The sequence below is a fragment of the Hemitrygon akajei genome, chromosome 18 (assembly GCF_048418815.1).
Source record: "Hemitrygon akajei chromosome 18, sHemAka1.3, whole genome shotgun sequence".
Lineage (NCBI taxonomy): Eukaryota > Metazoa > Chordata > Chondrichthyes > Myliobatiformes > Dasyatidae > Hemitrygon > Hemitrygon akajei.
Genome location: NC_133141.1, coordinates 75896982 through 75917280, shown reverse-complemented (window position 1 = coordinate 75917280; position 20299 = coordinate 75896982). Strand labels below are relative to the sequence as shown.

The window sequence follows — 20299 nt, the reverse complement described above, 5'->3', positions numbered from 1 at the left end:
CGTGACCTGCCCCAGTACAAAACCATTCTGACTGTTCTGAATTAGACCATGCTTTTCCAAATGCTCATAAATCCTGCTGCTCCAGTAACATCCCTAACACTGAAGTGAGACTCACTGGTTTATAATTTTCTACCTAAGCTGCTTTCAGTTGGATGTTCCAAATAAATGAAGCCTTTTGACGTTCTACCCTCGGGCCATTCTTTCATTAATTTGGTTGAATTCTTTCAATGTATGGTACCAGGCCACATTTACCGTATGTTGTGTGCTGAATAATTGTTGACTTGGATGTGCCACTCAAGCAGTCCCAAGTCTTTTGTGACCATGGTAGAGTTCAGTCTATTCACAACACCTCGGATACTGAAGTAGTTTGTTCTCACTGCAGTAAATATCAAGACAAATATGCTCCACTCCACATAAAAATGTATGCCAGGATGCCATCTTCATCAGGAGAATAAGCTCACTATTATCAAAACTCCTACTGTCAATATATAGACGAAAGACTGTCACTGTGGACCAGAAAATTTACTGGACCTCTTGGCAAGTTCAATAAAAAGACTTTGGGATTTAGTGGAGCAGCCATTGTGTGAGTGGGCCACTGCTGGAGTGGGAGTCGAGGCTTTGACTCATCGATGCTTTAGCGAGGAGAGGCTAGGCCTTGGGTAGATTTAAAAAAAAAAGATTTATTATTTCTTATTCCCCATTTAGAGCCAAGCACGATAATGGAATGCTCCTCTTTTAGGATGTGGGCATGCAGGGAGACTTTCAGTGTCCCTGATAACTACACTTGCGAGAAGTGCATCCAGCTGCAGCTTCTGACATTCCATGTTAAGGAATTGGAGCTGGAATTGGATGAACTCCAGATCATTTGGGAGGCTGAGTGGGTGATAGACAGGGCATACAGGTAGGTAGTTACTCCCAACGTGCAGGATACAGGTAATTAACTGTTAGGAGGGAGAAAGGGAATAGGCAGCCAGTAGAGAGTACCCCTATGGCTGTTCCCCTAAATAAAAGGTACACTAGATTGGATACTGTTTGGTGGAGGGGGAATGTTCCTGAAGAGTCTGGCTCAGTATCTGAGAAGGGAAGGGGGAGAAGGGACAAGCTGTAGTGATAGGGGAGTTGTTAGTTGGGGGAACAGAAAGGAGGTCCTGTGGAAGAGAACGAGATTCCCAGATGGTGTAGCAGGGTCAGGGACATCGCTGACCGAGCCCACAACGTTCTTAAGTGGGGGGTGAGCAGCCAAATGTCGTGGTTCATGTTGGTACCAATGACAGGTAGGACGATTGACCAGTTTCTGCATAGTGAGTTCAGGGAGTTGGGTGCTAAGTTAAAGGTCAGGACCTCCAGGGTTGTGATCTCAGGATTGCTACCTGTGTGATATGACCAATGACAGGACGATTGACCAGTTTCTGCATAGTGAGTTCAGGGAGTTGGGTGCTAAGTTAAAGGTCAGGACCTCCAGGGTTGTGATCTCAGGATTGCTACCTGTGTGATATGACCAATGACAGGACGATTGACCAGTTTCTGCATAGTGAGTTCAGGGAGTTGGGTGCTAAGTTAAAGGTCAGGACCTCCAGGGTTGTGATCTCAGGATTGCTACCTGTGTGATATGCTAGTGAGGCCAGAAATGGGAGGATCATACAGTTTAACAAGTGGCTAAGGAGTTGGTTTTGGAGGAAGGGCTTCAGATGTTTGGATCATTGGTCTATCTCTTCCAGGGAAGGTACTGAAGGAATGGTTTGCTCCTAAACTGGACGGGGACTTGTATCCTTGCGAGAAGGTTTATTAGTGCTTCACAGGGCTTTCGGGGGTGGGGGCAGGGTGTTATATGAAAATTGCAGAGATGGGAACCAGGGTGCCTGAACTGATAGTGGAGAGGATGCATAGACATGTTGTTAAGCCTACATACAAAGTCATGAATCGAAAGGTTTAGCATTGTGGGACTAATGTTCTGAGCATGTATATTTCAATGTAAGCAGTATTGTAGGAAATACAGGAGTAACATTTAAGAATACAAAGTAGGAAAGGCAGATGAGCTCAGGGCATGGATCAATACCTGGAATACATGATACTGTATGCGTTAGTGAGACTTGGTTGCTGGAGGGGCAGAACTGGGGGGAGGGATTAAAGGAGGAGGGGTGGTCAGGGAAAATGACACGACACACTGGAGAGCTCACCTAGTGAGCCCTTATGGGTAGAGCTGAGGAATAAGAAAGGTATGACCACGTTAACTCGGCTATATTATAGACCACCCAACAGTCCGCAGAATTTAGAGGAGCAAATTTGTAGAGAGATCGAGGACTGTTGCAAGAAACATAAGGTTGTTATAGAAGGTGATTTTAATTTTCCACATAATATCTGGGATTCCCATACTGTAAAAGGGCAGAATGGGAATGATTTTGTCAAATGTGTTCAGGAAAGTTTCCTTCATTGGTACATAGAAGTCCCAGCTAGAGAGTGCGATACTAGATCTCCTATTACAGAATGAGACAAGACGTTTGTATTGGGGACCACTCTGCATCTCATGATCATAATGCCATTAGTTTTAAGGTAATTATGTAAAAAGATAGGCCTGGTCCACGATTTGAGATTCTAAATCGGAGAAAGGCCTATTTTGATAGTATCAGAAAGTATCTGGCAAATGTGGATTGGGACGGTCTGTTTTTTGCCAAAGGTATTCTTGGTAAATGGGAAGCCTTCAAAAGTACAGAGAGTACAGAGTTTGTATGTTCCTGTCAGAAAAAAGGTAAAGATAACAAGTGTAGGGAGCCCTGGGTTTTGAGAGATATTGAGGCCCTGGTGTATAGCAGATATAGGCACTTAGGAACAAATGAGGTACTTACGGAGTACAAGGAATGCAAGAGAACACATAAGAAGGAAATCAGAAGGGCTAAAAGAAGACATGAGGTTGCTCCAGCAGACAAGATGAAGGGGAATCCTAAGGGGTTCTACAGATCTATTAAGAGCAAGTGGTTAGCAATGGACAAAATTAGTTCTCGAAGATCAGAGGTAATTCATGCGTGGAGCCAAGAGATGGGAGAGATCGTAAAGGGATTATTTCCATCTGCATTTAGTCATGAAACGGACACAGTCTATAGAAGTGAGGTAAAGTAGCTGTGAGGTCATGGACCCTGTACAGATTGCAGCGGAGGAGGTGTTTGCTGTTGTGAGCCAAATTAGGGTGGATAAATCTCCAGAACAATGTGTTCCCTTGGACTCTGGGAGGCTAGTGCAGAAATTGCAGGGGTCCCAGCAGAGATATTTAAAACATCCTTTGCCATAGGTGAGGTGCTGGATTGGAAGATTAATGTTGTTGTGCTATTTTATAAAAGGCTCAAAACATAAACCAGGATGTTAAAGGCTGGTGAGCCTGACATCATCGGTGGGAAAATTATTGGAAGGTATTCTAAAGGACTGGATATATATGTATTTGGATAGACAGGGTCTGATTAGTATTTCCTAACATGACTTTGTGCTTGGTAATTTGTGTCTAACCAATCTTAAGAGTTTTTTGAGGAAGTTAGCAGGAAAGTGATGAAGGCAAGGCAGTAGGTGTCTGCGTGGACTTTGACGAAGTCTTGCACGTGAGGTTGGTCAAAGAGATGCAGTTACTTGACATTCAAGATGAGGTAGAAAATTGGATTAGACGTTTGTCTCGTGGAGGAAGTCGGAGAGCGATCACAGACGGTTGCCTCTCTGACTGGAGGCCCGTGACTAGTGGAGTGCCCCAGGGATCGGTTCTGGGTCCTTTGTTTGTTATCTATAATAACAATCCGGATGATAATGTTGTAAACTGGGCCAGCAAGTCTGCAGATGACACCACGATGGGGGTGAGGTGGACAGTGAGGAAGTCTATCAAAGCTTGCAGTGTGATCTGGATCAGGTGGAAAAATGGGATGAACAGTGAAAGATGGAATTTAATGCAGACAAGTGTGAAGGTGTTGCACTTTGGGAGAACCAGCCAGGGTGGGTCTTACACAGTGAACGGTAGGGCACTGAGGAGTGCAGTAGAACAAAGGGATCTGTGAATACAGGCCCATAATTAATTGAAAATGGCGTCACGTGTAAATAGGGTTGTAAAGAAGGTTTTTGGCACATTGGCCTTCATAAATCAATTTATTGAGTACAGGAGTTGGGATGTTATGTTGAAATTGTATAAAATGTTGTTGAGGCCTAATTTGGAGTATTGTCTAGTTTTGGTCACCTACCCACGGCAAAGATATCAATAAGGTTGAAAGAGTACGGAGAAAATTTACAAGGATGTTGCCAGGACTTCACCCGAATTATGGGGAAAGGTATACATGCTTTTCCCACTGAGATTGGGTGGGACTGGAACTAGAGGTCATTGGTTAAGGGTGAAATGTTTACGGGGAACATGGGGAGAAGTTCTTTTCACTCAGAGTGGTGAGAGTGTGGAACAAGCTGCCTGCTGTGCAAGTGGTGCATTCAAGGTATATTCCAATATTTAAGAGAAATTTGGCTAAGTATGTAGATGAGAAGGCATGAGGGCTGTGGTCCGTATGCAGATCGATGGGACTAGGCAGTTTAAATGGTTCGGCACGTACTAGTGTCTGTTTCTGTCCTGTAGTGCTCTATGACTCTGACTAGCCCCACTCCTCAAACTACAACTATAGAAATAGATTCTGCACTGCGAGGCCTTTTGTTGGTTGATTTTGACCATGAATGTTGCATTCTAGCTGTCGTACGCAAGTCCGGTCATCCTGCTCTGAATGAAACCCAAAGAGCTATTCTACCTCCTGTAATTCAGCAGCATGAGGTGACACTTGTGTCAATGGAGGTCCAACACTGAAAAAGAACGGTCCCAGCCAGGACAGGGAAACCTGATGAGTTTGCATCCCACCCTCTGCTCTGTTTATCTGCAGCTGGTCAGTACTGCGCTTTACAGCGCCAGTTACCTGGGTTCATTTCCATAAGGAGTTTGTACATTCCTCCCATGACCGCATGGGTTTCCTCCGTCTGCTCCGGTTGGGAGATTAACTGGTCATTGTAAGTTGTCCTGTGGTTGGGCTGGGGTTAAATTGGGGATTGCTGGGCAGCGCAGCTTGGGCCAATTCTGCGCCCTGTCTCAATAAATAATTGTAAAGTTGCTGTTGATTCAAAGTGTTCTTTTTCTTCCTTTTCTTAGGTATATCTTTCACTTGGACTCACTCAAGCTGAAATCAACGACTATTTTGTTGGGCCTGCATATTTTGCGTGGGCCCGGATGGGCAATATGCACAGCTGGGCAGGGCCATTGTCAGATTCCTGGCATAAAAATCAGTTAAATCTCCAGGTAATGATTGATCAGTCTTGGAATTGGATTATTTTATGTTTAAAGCACCAGACATCACACATTGAAGTATCCACATCACCAGTAGTTTTAGATGAAAGCATAGAGTCTTAGAAAAGTACAGCACCGAAACAGGCCATTTGGCCCATCTGGTCCGCGCTGAGCCATTTAAGCTGTCTACTCTCATCGACCTGCACCTGGACCATATCCCTACTATCCATGTACCTAAACAAATTTCTCTTGCATGTTGAAATTGACCATGCATTCACCATTTGCGCTGGCATCTCGTTCCATACTCGCACCACCCTCAGAGTGAAGAGATTTCCCCTTAAACACTTCACCTTTCGCCCTTAACCCATGACCTCTAGTTCTAGTCTCATCCAAATCTGGTGGAACAAGCTTGCTTGCATTTTCCCTGTCCGGGTTAATATCGAGCACTCAGTTAGTAGTTCCAAATGACTGTATACCCTACACAGCAACCCCTGACAAACTGCAGCTACAAGTTTGAACATCCCAATGAAAAATGCATCTTGTTGAACAGAAACAAAAGACAATTAATTTCAGAATGACTGACGAGGCTGGAATCCAACCAGGCAGTTTTGGGAAAACTTTGCCTCTGGTTCCACTGCCTTCCAGTGTGACTCTATGTGTAAAAAGTTGGGGCTATACCTTTCTTCCAAAGGCATACATATTTTAACTAACACAAAGTTGGGCTGACATTTATAATTCATGATGGTAGATGATTAGACTGGTTTGCAAACTGTGGCTTTCTTTTCACGATCATTCAGGGATCTTAGGATTTTTATATCAATGCCTTTTTGTTCTTTAACGCTCTGCTGTACCCTGTGGAGTATTAAGGAACTTTATCATCAATCATAAATGTCTGCTCAAATCTGCCTGTGGAAGACATAGCACCAAGAATGGTGTACGTCCTACGCTTAATTAGAGCCCCCTCCACCACTCCTGCAAGAGTTGTAAACTCAATCAGCTCCATTGTGAGCACGAGCCCTCCCCAACATCCAGGCCAGCTTCACAGAGTGATGCCTCAAAATGGCAGCATCCACCATTAAGGACCCCCATCACCCAGGACAGGCCACCTTCTCATTGCTAACATCAGGGAGGAGGTACATGGGTCTGAAGGCACAGGAACAGCTTCTTCCCCTATGCCATCGGATTTCTGAATGGACGTTGAACCCACGAACACTACCTCACTACTTTTTTGTACTACTTGCACTCTGCCACTCCACCATGAGCTAAACTATCCTCCCATCTAGTTCCAAGTTCCGGCTTTTTCCCCATATCCCTTGACACCCTGATACCTATCAATCTCCTTAAACACCCTCAATGATCGGGCCTCCACAGCTGTATGTAGCAACGAATTCCATAAATCCACGACCCTCTAGCTAAAAAAATTCTCATCTATATAGAGAGAGATATTATACCTGATTCTGATAATGCATTGCCATGAGATATCTCTTCGCATCTACTCTATCCGGGCCTTTCACCATTCGATAGGTTTCAATGAGGTCAGCCCTCATCCTTCTGAATTTTAGTGAATACAAGCCCAGAGCCATCGAACCCAGAGCTCTTCATAAGCCAAGCCATTTAAACCTGGAATCATTTTCATGAACTTTCTTTGAACCCTTTCCATTTTCAGCACATCCTTTATAAGATGAGGTGCCTAAAACTCTGCATAATACTCCAAGTGAGGCCTCACCAGCGATGAATAAATCCTTGCTTTTATATTCTTGTCCTCTTGAAATGAATGCTAGTGTTACATTTGCCTTCTTCACCACTGACTGAACCTTTAGGGAATCCTGCACAAGGACTCCTAAATCCCTTTGTGCCTCAGATTTTTTGTTTTTTCTCTCCATTCAGAGAATAGTCAACCCTTTCATTTCTTCTACCATACACTTCCTGACACAATATTCCATCTATTTCTTTGCCTATTCACCTAATCTGTTCCAAATCCTCTGTAGCCTCTCTACTTCCTCAAAACTATCTATCCCTCCACCTATCTTCATATGGTCTGTAAACTTTGCAACAAAGCCATCAATTCCATCATCCAAATCATTGACATATAACGTAAAAAGGAATCGGTCCCAACACAGACCACTGTGGAACACCACCAGTCACTGGCAGCCAACCAGAAAAGTCTCCCCTTTTTTATCCAGTACGATATGGAGAGCAAGCTGTTGCCTGTGTAACAGGCTCCCCCTCTCCATGGATGGATCCAAAGAAACGGCAGAGACTGGTGCAGTTTGGCTAGTAACCCACCTTTGCCCCTTATGTCAGTAGAAACGGTTCTCTTGGGCTTAGTAACTAAAGTACACATGAAGACCATGAGGAAACACGAGGAAATCTGCAGATGCTGGAAATTCAAACAACACACACTAAATGCTGGTGGAACACAGCAGGCCAGGCAGCATCAATAAGGAAAAGCACTGTCAACGTTTCGGGCCGAGACCCTTCGTCAGGACTAACCGAAAGGAAAAATAGTAAGAGAGTTGAAAGTAGTGGGGGGGAGGGGGAAATGCGAAATGATAGGAGAAGACCGGAGGGGGTGGGATGAAGCTAAGAGCTGGAAAGGTGATTGGTGAAAGTGATAGAGCTGGAGAAGGGAAAGGATCATGGGACGGGAGGCTTCGGGAGACAGAAAGGGGGAGGGGGGAAGCACCAGAGGGAGATGGAGAACAGGCAAACTAAATATGTCAGGGATGGGGTAAGAAGGGGAGGAGGGGCATTAACGGAAGTTAGAGAAGTCAGTGTTCATGCTATTAGATTGGAGGCTACCCAGACGGAATATAAGGTGTTGTTCCTCCAAACTGAGTTTGGATTCATTTTGACAGTAGAGGAGGCCATGGATAGACATATCAGAATGGGAATGGGACGTGGAATTAAAATGTGTGGCCACTGGGAGATCCTGCTTTCTCTGGCGGACCGAGCGTAGGGGTTCAGCGAAACGGTCTCTCAGTCTGTGTCAGGCCTCACCAATATATAAAAGGCCACACCGGGAGCACCGGATGCAGTATACCACACCAGCCGACTCACAGGTGAAGTGTCGTCTCACCTGGAAGGTCTGTCTGGGGCCCTGAATGGTGGTGAGGGAGGAAGTGTAAAGGCAGGTGTAGCACTTGTTCTGCTTACAAGGATAACTGCCAGGAGGGAGATCGGTGGGAAGGGATGGGGGGGGGGGGACGAGTGGACCAGGGAGTCGCGTAGGGAGCGATCCCTGTGGAAAGCAGAAAGGGGGGGAGGGAAAGATGTGTTTGGTAGTGGGATCCTGTTGGAAGTGGTAGAAGTAACGGAGAATTATACGTTGGACCCGGAGGCTGGTGGGGGTGGTAGGTGAGGACAAGGGGAACCCTATCCAGAGTGGGGTGGCGGGCGGATGGGGTGAGGGCAGATGTGCGGGAAGTGGGGAAAGATGCATTTGAGAGCAGAGTTGATGGTGGAAGAAGGGAAGTCTCTTTGTTTAAAAAAAGGAAGACATCTCCTTCGTCCTGGAATGAAAAGCCTCATCCTGAGAGCAGATGCGGCGGAGACGGAGGAATTGTGTGAAGGGGATAGCATTTTTGCAAGAGACAGGGTGAGAAGAGGAATAGTCCAGGTAGCTGTGAGAGTCTGTAGATATCAGTAGATAAGCCATCTCCAGAGATGGAGACAGAAAGATCAAGAAAGGGGAGGGAGGTGTCAGAAATGGACCAGGTAAATTTGAGGGCAGGGTGAAAGTTGGAGGCAAAGTTAATGAAGTCAACGAGCTCAGCATGCGTGCAGGAGGCAGCGCCAATGCAGTTGGCGATGTAGCAAAGGAAAAGAGGGGGACGGATACCCGTATAGACTTGGAACATGGACTGTTCCACAAAGCCAACAAAAAGGCAGGCATAACTGGGCATGAAGGCCAGGAGCTGGATTTGGTTGTCAGAAGTTACTTGAGACATACACCTTTGGGAGCATTTACTAGGTAGAAGGAGCTGATGTCCACAACCACACCTGTCTCTAACAACCTTAAGAAATCTAATCTTTATAAACTTAAGAACACTCGTCCTCCACTGCGCCAGAGAAAAAAGCCCTAGCTCACTCAGTCATTCCTCAAAAAAACATTTTCTTTAATCCAGGCAGCATCCTGGTATATCTCCTCTGTTCTCTCTCTAAAGCTTCCACATTCTTCCTTTCATGAGGTGACCAGAACTGAACACACTACTCCCAAGTATTGTCTCGCCAGAGTTTCATGGAGCTGCAATATAACCTTGCAGCCCTTGAACTCAGTCTCTTGACGAATGAGGGCCAGCACATCACCTGCCATCTTAAGTGCCCCATCAACCTGGAGTGATTTGTGGTTTTAGGTTTGAACTTCCGAAGTGAATACCTCACACTTTTCCAGATTGAACGCCATCTGCCACTTCTCAGCCCAGCTCTGAGTCCTCTCTATGTCCCGCCATAACCTATGACAGCTTTTACAACACCTCCAACCTTCATGTCACCTGGGGAAGTCCTGGGGATGGTGTTGGATATAAGTCTGGGACCTTGTTAGGTTCAGATAAATCTGGAGCCTTACCAAGTCTGGAGCACAGTGGGAATCTAGAGTGGAAATTGCAGAAGCCCTGGCTGAGATTTCTTCATTGTCAACAGATTAGCGATGGATGAAATTCCAGAAGACTGGAGGGTGGAGCATTTTTGGCTTTCTTTTTAAAAAAAAAAACAACTGGGAAATATAAATAGAAGAGATTCTGCAGTTGCTGGAAGTATTGAGCAACACGTGCAAAACACTGGAGGAACTCAACAGTTCAGTCAGCAACTATGGAAATGAATGAACAGTCGATGTTTCAGGCCGAGACTGTTCTTCGGGACTGGAGAGGAAGGGGGCAGAAACCAGAAGTAAGAAGTTAGGACAATCAGGCAGGTGGCAGGTGATGGGGAGGGGGAGGAGCACAAGCTGACAGCTGATGAGTGAGACTGGGTGAAGGGGAAGGTGGGTGTGTGGAGGAGGGGAGAAGGACAAGGTGACGGGTGAGACCAGGTGAGGAGGGAGGGGTGTGTGGGGGGGAGGGGTGTGTGGGGGGGAGTGGAGGTGCATAAGCTGACAGGTGAGGAGGGAGGGGTGTGTGTGGGGGAGGGGAGGTGCACAAGCTGACAGGTGAGGGAGAAGGTGGGTGGAGGAGGGGGATGATAAGTGGAAAAGGTAAAGTGCTGAAGGAAGAGACCAATATGAAGGAAGAGGGGAACCAAGGGGAAGTGATGGGCAGGCAAGGAGCAGAGAAGGGGTGAGAGTGTGAGGAAGGAAAAGTAGAGAAAGGGTAATGGCAGGAATACCGAAAGTTAGAGGAAATTGATGTTCGGGGTCTTCAGGCTGAAGGCAGTCCAGATTGGGATATGAGGTGTAGCTCCTCAACCTGAGAGTGGCCTCGTTATGGCAGTAGAGGATGCCAATATCAGAATGGGAATGGAAGCAGAATTGAAATGGGTGGTCACTGGGATGTCCTGTATTTTGTAGCGGACAGAAAGAAGGTGCTTTACAAAATGGTCGCCTGATCTATGTTGTTTCTCACTGATATAGTGGACACCTGGGAACTATAAACCAGTAAGCCAAATATTTATGGTAGGAGAATGGGCAAAGAAGCAGCAGATGAAATTCAGTGTCGGGAAGTGTATGGTCATGCACTTCGGAAGAAGAAATGGAGAGAAAATTCAAACGAAGAGTCCTTGTGCAGGATTCCCTAAAAGTGAACTTGCAGGTTGAGTTGGTGGTGAGGAAGGTAAATGCAATGTTAGCATTCATTTTGAGAGGACTAGAACATAAAAGCAAGAATGTAATGTTGAGGCTTTATAAAGCACTGGTGAGGCCTCACTGGGAGTATTGTGAGCAGTTTTCGGCCCCTTATCTTAGAAAGGATGTGTTGGCATTGGGCAGGGTTCATAGGAGGTTCACGAAGATGATTCCAGGATTGAACAGCTTGTCAGGAAGAGTATTTGATGTCTCTGGGCCTGTATTTATTGCAATTCAGAAGAATGAGGGGGGAATCTCATTGAAACCTATTGAATGTTGAAAGACCTTGATAAGAGTGGGTGTGGAGAGGATGTTTTCTATGGTGTGGGAGTCTTGGGCCAGAGGGCACAGCTTCAGAATAGAGGGATGTCCATTTAGAATGGAGATGAGGAAAAATTTCTTTAGCCTGAGAGTGGTGATTGTGGAATTTGTTGCCAAAGGTGGCTGTAGAAGCCAAGTCATTGGGTATATTTTTCGCAGAGGTTGATAGATTCTTGATTATTTAGGGCATGAAGGGTTATAGGAAGGAAGGAAGGAGATTGGGGCTGAGAGGGAAATGGATCAGTCATGACAAAATGGGCCAAATAGCCTAATTCTGCTCCTTAATCATATGGTAAGTTACCAGAGGGGATTCTGAGCACTAGGCCTCGTGCATTTGGAAAGGCAGGTTGATGAGGGGGTAAGTGGCATGACTTTGTGAATGGGAGATCATGTCTCAAGTATATGAGTTTTTTTTGAAGAAGTAACCAAGAAGATCGATGAATGTAGAGCATTAAACATGGTCTCTGGTGACTTCAGTAAGACCTTTGATAAAGGTTTCACATGGTAAGAAGGTCAATGAGTGTAGAGCGCTAAATGCGGTCTCTCTGGACTTCACCGTTGATCAAGGTTTCGCGTGGTAGGAAGGTCGATGAGTGTAGAGCATTAAATGCAGTCTCTGTGGACTTCACCTTTGATCAAGGTTTCGCATGATAGGAAGGTCAATGAGTGTAGAGTATTAGAAGTGGTCTCTTTGGACTTCAGTAAAACCTTTGAGAAAGGTGCCACAGGTCAAAGGCAGATGTGGCAAGTTGGGGAATCGGAGCCATCAATGCCTTGATGACAGGTCCCTGAGGGTGATGATGGAAGATTGTTTCTCGGACTGGAGGCTGGTGACTAGTGTTTCCTGTAGATCACAGTATTGTTAGATGTCTGTGATTGTGATGAGAATTTATGAAGCACGGTTAGTAAGTTTGCAGATTGTGATGTTGGCAGTGAATATGGTTTTCAGAGTGAAGGGTGGGATCTTGATCAGCTGGGTAAACCAAGTAACGGTGATTAGAATTTAATTTAGCTTTGCGCAGTATTACATTTTGGGCAAAAATGAGGCTTGGAATTTTACTGTGAACAGTAGGGGTGCCTTGAGTGTTGTAGGATAGAGGGACCGGTGTGTAAAGTTCCCTGAAATTGATGTCATGGGTAAACGGGGGTGAAGTACTGGCCTTCATCATTCAGAGAACTGAGTATAGTAGATGGGATGTTATGTTGTGTGGTTGTACATGGAATATTCTGTTCAATTTTCGGATTAGGAAATATTATGCTGGAAAGAATATAGTTAAGATTTAAGAGGATGTTGTTGGGCTTCAAGGGACTGAGTGCAGGAGGGTGATCAAGTCAAGTTTAACTATATACATATATAGTTAAATACTATATACTATATACATATATATTCATATTTATGTATGAATATATATATGTGTGTGTATATATGTATGTGTATATATATGTGTGTGTGTATATATGTATGTGTATATATATGTGTGTGTGTGTATATAAAAATTCGACAACGTTTCTCCGAACCAAGGTGTGAAGCACAGCAATACGCATAATGCACAATGACTTATGAAGGTACAGATAAAATCTACAGATGAATCACACATGAATAGCTAGCTAAAGTTCATAAATTAAATTCTGTAAGGTATGGAACAGATTAACTAGTGACACTTTGAATATGACGTGGCAGGGAGTTTAGGAGCCTAGTGGCCTGAGGGACAAAACTGTTTCCCACCCTGACTGTTGTTGTCTTTATACATCAGAGTCTTCCTGCCTGATGGTAGAAAGTCAAAGAAGATGCTGGATGGGTGGGTGGGATCCTCGATACTAAGGGTCCTGCTTCTGATAAATGTCCCCGATGGATGGCAGGGAGACCCCTATAATCCTCTCAGCTGTTCTCATGGTCCTTTGTGGGGACTTCCGGTCTGAGGCTCTAATGCTCCCATACCAGACGGAGATGCAACTTGCTCTCCTGTAAAATTAATTTAAAATGGGTGGGGGGGGGGGGGGGGGAGCCTTGCTTGCTTCAATCTCCTCTGGAAGATTGGGCACTTTGGGACATTTTTTCATTGGACCATAGGAGAATGAGGACAGATCTTGTAGACGTGTATACATTTCTGAGAAGCATTTCAACCTGATGGCAAGAATATCAGTTTCTCCTTCCAGTTTAAAAAAAAATCCTGCCCCCTTCCTGTATTCCCTACTCAGATATCTTGACTCTCCTCAACTGCTTATTGCCTCTCCCTGAGTTCCCTCCTCCTTCCCTTTTTTCCATTGTCTACTCTCCTCTCCTATCAGATTCCTTCTTTTGCCACCCTTGACCTTTCCCACCCACCTGGCTTCACCTATTAGTGTTTCCCAATCTTTTTCAGCCCAGAGCCCCCTAAAGCACTTTCATCCTTGCCAACGCCACCCCACCCCTCCCCTCCCCCAAGCACCTTCATACTTGCCAATGCTCCTCTTGGGCACAATATACTTCCCGATACCCCCATCATGTCTACCATATGGTAACATGAAAAAAATGATTCTGCTTTAAATTTTTATGCCTTTAAGCCTAGCTTACACAGTACTTGGGTGCTGTACATGATCCTTGAGCTTGATGGTTTTTAGCAAGAGTTGAAATATCTGGTTCAAGTTGTGACAACAAAAGCCTTCAGTCCTCACTGAACTGCACTGAAGCCTCTTTCGACGAGGTAGGAGGATGGAAATCCAATGAAGAACAGTTTGGCTCTTCTCCAAAGACCAGGAAACTTCATATGACAATGTAGCCACATACTGCAAAAGCTGACATTTTTTTTGAAAGGCTGTTTTGCTGCTTCATCATTCTGAATTTCAATAATTTCTTCTTGCAATCTCGCTTTGTGTTCTCCCACCCTGCAAAGAATTGGGTTAATTACTTAGTCTGGAATTTCCAGATCGTTCAAATCCTTGAATCAATTCAGAAAATCCAAGTGTAAGCAGTACTCTTGCAAAATCACTGTTTGTGAAAGAGAGAGTCATACTTGCCATGCAGGAAAACTGAAAACATTCTTCTCCCAATGTATTTCCAATTTTCCAATAAAAGTAGACTCGGCATTTTTAGTGGATTAAATTGAAATTCTCACCCTGCAGTTTTATATTTAGAATGTTCATTTTGTCGTGCAGAAGATCGGTTAGGTATTCAGTCTTGTTCCCCAAACTGTTGCTGATTTTGCGCAAAAATTCAATCACCGTGTCAGAAAGATCAAAGAAACGTTTTGAGCAGCAGCCTTTTGCCAGCCAGCGCACTTCAGTGTGAAGAAGCAAGCTTTCAAACTCTTCAATGTTATCTTGGCATAACTGGTGAAATATTCTACTATTTAATGGATGAGCTTTAATGTTGTTGACAGCAGATATTACAAGTCATGTGTGAAAAAAGTCGCTGTCTGAGGTTTTTGGCTGTGAGGTGTTGTTGATGAATTGCACAATGGATTGCAAACAGTCTTGGAATTTCTTTTTTCATAAATGCTGCTAAACCAGAGTGGCGACCTGTCATATATGGTGCTCCATCTATTATTTCCAACAAGAAATAATGTTACTAATCAGAATACTTTTGTCCTAAATATACATTGTGAGTCCGTCGTTGATTGATATTCTGTTGTCATTTTTAACTTTTTACAAAAGAGAATCTCTTCATAAACTTTTCCAGTTTTGACAAATCATGCATATGCTATTAGCAGTGCCTCATCTCGCACAGTTGACTCATCCAGTTGTATTCCAAGTTCTGTTTTTTGTATCTCTGTGCATAGTTGAATCTCAAAGTCTTCACTCATTTCGTCAATACGATGAGCTGCAGGGTTATTTCTCAGGAACTGATTTTAAAATACTGGTATCCATTTTAAGAACTGTGGTAAGCACTTCTGATAGAGCAGGCATGATTAATCTTTCACCAATTGTATGAGATTTTCCATACTCTGCTATCATTTTGGAAATGTTAAAAGAAGCAATGAGAACATGATCAAGGTACTTTTACCTTTCTTGGCAAATGACTTGAGTGTGCAATGCTTTTCAAATGCTGCTTTCATCATCTGGAACTGAGTAATACCATAAGTGGTCTTTCAGGGTGTCTTTTACAGAACTGTTCCTGCAATTTTGATGGTCTCATGGCTTCATTAGACAGTACAGTATTACAAATTAGACACATGGGGTGTACTGATCTGATGAGAAAGGAATAAAACCATACTCCAGTTATGTAACACTGTATTGACACACTTCCCGTAGTTTCTGTTTCTTAGCAGAGTTTGGACTCAGAGTGGGGCATATGTATTTATCCATCATTAACAGGGCTAAATTTAAGTTAAAAAGATAACAAACTGGGAATGCCTTTCAGATGTGGCGATGGCAGTGAGTTGACACGGCCAGTCAGGTCTCGCGCCTCAAGTTAGCGTGCCACTTACCACATCCCCTCAAGAATCTTGAATGCCCCTCCCCCCAACAACTTCTGTTTCTCCTATTGCCCCCTTAGGATATGTAACTGCCTCCTTGTAACTGCCCCACCTCCCACCCACCTTATTTTAAATTCTGGTATCTTCCCCCTTCCTTTCCAGTTCTGAGAGAGGGTTCTGGCCCGAAACGTTGATTGTTTATTCATTTCCCTGGACAATGCCCGACCTGAGCTTCTCAGCATTTTCATGTGTTACTTTGGATTTACAGCAACTGCAGACTTTCTCGTGTTTATGATTTCTCATTGTTCTTATTTGCCATATAAACCATCTAACAATTACAGCACAGAAACAGGCCATCTAGTCCGTGCCGAGCACTTATTCTCACCTAGTCCCACTGACCTGCACATTCTCCTTAGCAATCCTCTGCTTACTGAAAAATGTGTTGTTTTATTCATTACAGACTGTTTTGTTTTCAGGTTGAGCTTTTCTATTTCATCCATGTTGCTCTCTTGCTGTTCAGGTGATTCATGGAACTGGATTTCCACGCTGATCATCTCGAATTCTGTCGCTGACTTTGTTAGCTTCCGTGACACAGTTCTTCTGATCGCTTTGGTTTCTCTTGATTAGTGTCCATGATGTTTATTCTGTGTTGAACTGAGGCTGTGGTCTGCATTGGCTGTAGTGATGCCCGGCTTCGTGTCTGTGTGGTCCCGTGATGGTTGTTCCACTCTGCGTTGAACTGAGGCTGTGGCCTGCACCGGCTGCAGTGATACCCGGCTTCGTGTCTGTGTGGTCCCGTGATGGTTGTTCCACTCTGCGTTGAACTGAGGCTGTGGCCTGCACCGGCTGCAGTGATGCCCGGCTTCGTGTCTGTGTGGTCCCGTGATGGTTGTTCCACTCTGCGTTGAACTGAGGCTGTGGCCTGCACCGGCTGCAGTGATACCCGGCTTCGTGTCTGTGTGGTCCCGTGATGGTTGTTCCACTCTGCGTTGAACTGAGGCTGTGGCCTGCACCGGCTGCAGTGATGCCCGGCTTCGTGTCTGTGTGGTGTTGTGATATTTGTTCAGCTCTGCGTTGAACTGAGGCTGTGGCCTGCACCGGCTGCAGTAATGTCTGGCTTCGTGTCTTCCATTAAACTTCAGTTCTGAATGCTGTTTGCTTTTATTGTTTACACAATTTGTGTGTTTTTTCTCTCTGTGCATTGAGTGACAGTTTTTTTTTCTTGGGTTCTTTATGGTTTCTCTGTTTCGTGGCTGCCTGTAAGGAGATGAATCTGAAGGCTGTATGTAATATACTTTGATAATTAGATAATAAATCAAATTTCTAACCTTTTTTTTGTTTTGAAGTCTAGATCTTGGTAGAAAATAATGTGTTGTTGGCTGTTTGCTTCCAGCATAACACCACAGTTCAAATGGCTCAATTTAATATCAGAGAATGTCTACCCTATGCAACCTGGAATTCTACTTTTCACAAAGACATCCACAAAGGTAGTAACATCAGAACCCCAAAGGCCCCCCTCTCCCCTCCCATGCACAAGCAGAAACATCTGCCCTCCACCTCTCCCTCCTCTCCCCCCTTCCACTTGCACCAGCAAAAGCCCCCAAAGAAGACCTTGACCTAGAGGCCAGCAAAAACTATCATCCATAACCCAGCACTCGGTATCCCAGATGGGCTTGCTCTCCATCGAGGGAGAGAGAGATCCCTCTTACAAGAACGAGGAGAGGGAGACCAGCAGTTTACAAGAACGAAGACAGAGAAAGAGAATATGTTTCAGTCTCCCACAATGCTTCAATCGGCGGGGAACCTAGTTGTCTACGGGGCTGCTTCCCAAAGGTGCACCTTTTACAGACTGCGAAAACCCACAGCTTACATACAATGGTAGTTTGAGCTGCAGCTGTGGAATCCCAGCCACCCTGAAAGGGAAAGAAAGGCATGAGAAAGGAAGAATAAACTGTTTTGTGGACCATCTGTAAGCAGTCGCCTGAGTCTACAAAACCGTCTGGCGCCATCTTTACTAACTGCTCCCTGTCCCACATCAAACAGCTAATTTCACTGCTTGCAAGTTTTAGAGCAGTAAGTCGAGAGGCATCTGTGGGTGGGTGAAAGGAGTTGTGGATGTTTTAGGTTGAAACCCTGCCTCTGGGTCAGAGACATCGGAAATCCCTTCTCTCTCCCCTGACAGGTTTAAACGTGGCCCCGTTTACACTTTGGACTATTTTGCCTGGACCTCATGAGCAGTGTGGGTTTGTTCTCTACCTTACACCACATCAGCGATCTCTGCAGCACTTCTTTCACACCAAGGTCGCAAGCACTTTACAAAAGGCTTATTAAATAAAAGGCTCTATTTCATTTAGCCATCTCTTACAATATGTTCTCTTGATAATGCCACATTACTAAGAAACATAAGGATCTTCTTAAAGTTAACTTTTTACCCCTAATTGACCATGTTTACTAAATGGTCCCCATTGTCTTTATCATTGATTTGTCACATTAATGCTATTAAGATAATGCCGCAGAAAAAGAGACAGAATTTAAATGCCTAGTGGAATATGTCTCACCCCTGTAATTGGGATAGAAACAGTGCATTTGCCCTTTTCAAAGAGTCTGACTCAGAGGAGATGGTGCCTGTCCTAACTTGTAATTTTTATGTGACTTGTTGCTTCAAAGTGTTTAAAATAATTATGCATGGAATTTGTTAACTGCAGCACAAATCTACTCTGATTATTTTTTTGGCTTTTCTCCCCCCCCCCGACAGCATCAGATCCTCCAGCGAATGAGATCGTTGGGAATGTTGCCAGTGCTCCCTGCCTTTGCTGGGTTTGTCCCTGCTTCCTTCCTCAGGTAGGTAGCAATTTGTTCTTTTGAAAACTTCACTCGCAATACTGACTTTGGAAGCCCTACGTTACAACGTTTCTACAGAAGCAATCTATAAATAGCTGAGAACATTGGAATTCATTTATATAAATGTTAAAATCTGTGAAAGAAGATTTGTGGAAGTTTTAAATGGCTGTGGATAGTTCAGAAACAGGGGCCACTGTTAGTACAGGGAGGGATGATAGGAACATACAGGAAGATGTTTTTCCTGAAAGTGGTGCCACAGGTGCTGTATGTTCCCTTCGAGTGAACAGATGGTGCCCAGTCAGGCCGGTACAGGACCTGGCCTTTATGGATTGAGTAGAGGAGTTGTTGCAAGGAATTGTTGAGGCCACATTTGAAGTACTGTGTACAGTTTTGGACACCCTGTACTGGAAAAGATGTTGTTGAACTCTAATGTGCAGAAAATAATCACCAAGATATTGCCTGGACTTGGGGATCTGAGTTGCAAGGAGTTTATTCCCTGGAATGTAGGCGACTGAGAGAGGGCCTGATAGATGTGTTCAAGGTGATGGGCATAGATTGGGTGAAAGGTTGTAGCCTTTTTTCTGGGTGGTGGGAGACTGCTTAAAAACAGGAAGAGTGTAGATTTAAGATCAAGATTTAATATAAAGGGTGTAGCAGGGGGGGGCTTGATAGATGTATTTAAAATTATGAGGGGGTGTGGTAAACTATGTAACCACGTATTTGCTGCACAAATCACTCTCTCACCTAGAGGGGGTCAGTTGTGCTGTGAGGATTACATTCCTTGACTTCTCTAGTGCCTTTAACACCATCCAGCCCAAGATCTTAAGGCACAAACTAACGGAGATGGGAGTAGACTCTCACATGGTGGATTGGATAGTGGACTACTTGACAGATAGGCCTCAGTATGTGCGGTTGGGAGACTGTAGGTCTGACACGGTGGTCAGCAGCACAGGGGCGCCGCAGGGAACCGTACTCTCTCCGGTCCTGTTCACCCTGTACACATCAGACTTCCAATACAACTCGGAGACCTGCCATGTGCAGAAGTTCGCTGATGACACGGCCATAGTGGGGTGTGTCAGGAATGGACAGGAGGAGGAGTATAGGAAACTGATACAGGACTTTGTGATATGGTGCAACTCAAACTACCTGCGTCTCAATATCACCAAGACCAAGGAGATGGTGGTGGACTTTAGGAGATCTAGGCCTCATATGGAGCCAGTGATCATTAATGGCGAATGTGTGGAGCAGGTTAAGACCTACAAGTATCTGGGAGTACAGTTAGACGAGAAGCTAGACTGGACTGCCAACACAGATGCCTTGTGCAGGAAGGCACAGAGTCGACTGTACTTCCTAAGAAGGTTGGCGTCATTCAATGTCTGTAGTGAGATGCTGAAGATGTTCTATAGGTCAGTTGTGGAGAGCGCCCTCTTCTTTGTGGTGGCGTGTTGGGGAGGAAGCATTAAGAAGAGGGACGCCTCACGTCTTAATAAGCTGGTAAGGAAGGCGGGCTCTGTCGTGGGCAAAGTACTGGAGAGTTTAACATCGGTAGCTGAGCGAAGGGCGCTGAGTAGGCTACGGTCAATTATGGATAACTCTGAACATCCTCTACATAGCACCATCCAGAGACAGAGAAGCAGTTTCAGCGACAGGTTACTATCGATGCAATGCTCCTCAGACAGGATGAAG

General features: G+C 44.7%; 1 protein-coding gene across 1 annotated transcript in view; it reads left to right on the top strand.

Annotated features, from left to right (window-relative positions):
• Positions 1 to 20299, top strand: part of naglu (N-acetylglucosaminidase, alpha) — a 46460-nt gene that overhangs the window by 12226 nt on the left and 13935 nt on the right. Inside the window, exons 3-4 of the mRNA XM_073071828.1 lie at positions 5147 to 5293; positions 18528 to 18613. Coding sequence (XP_072927929.1) covers positions 5147 to 5293; positions 18528 to 18613 — 233 coding nt within the window. The remainder of the gene's footprint in view (positions 1 to 5146; positions 5294 to 18527; positions 18614 to 20299) is intronic.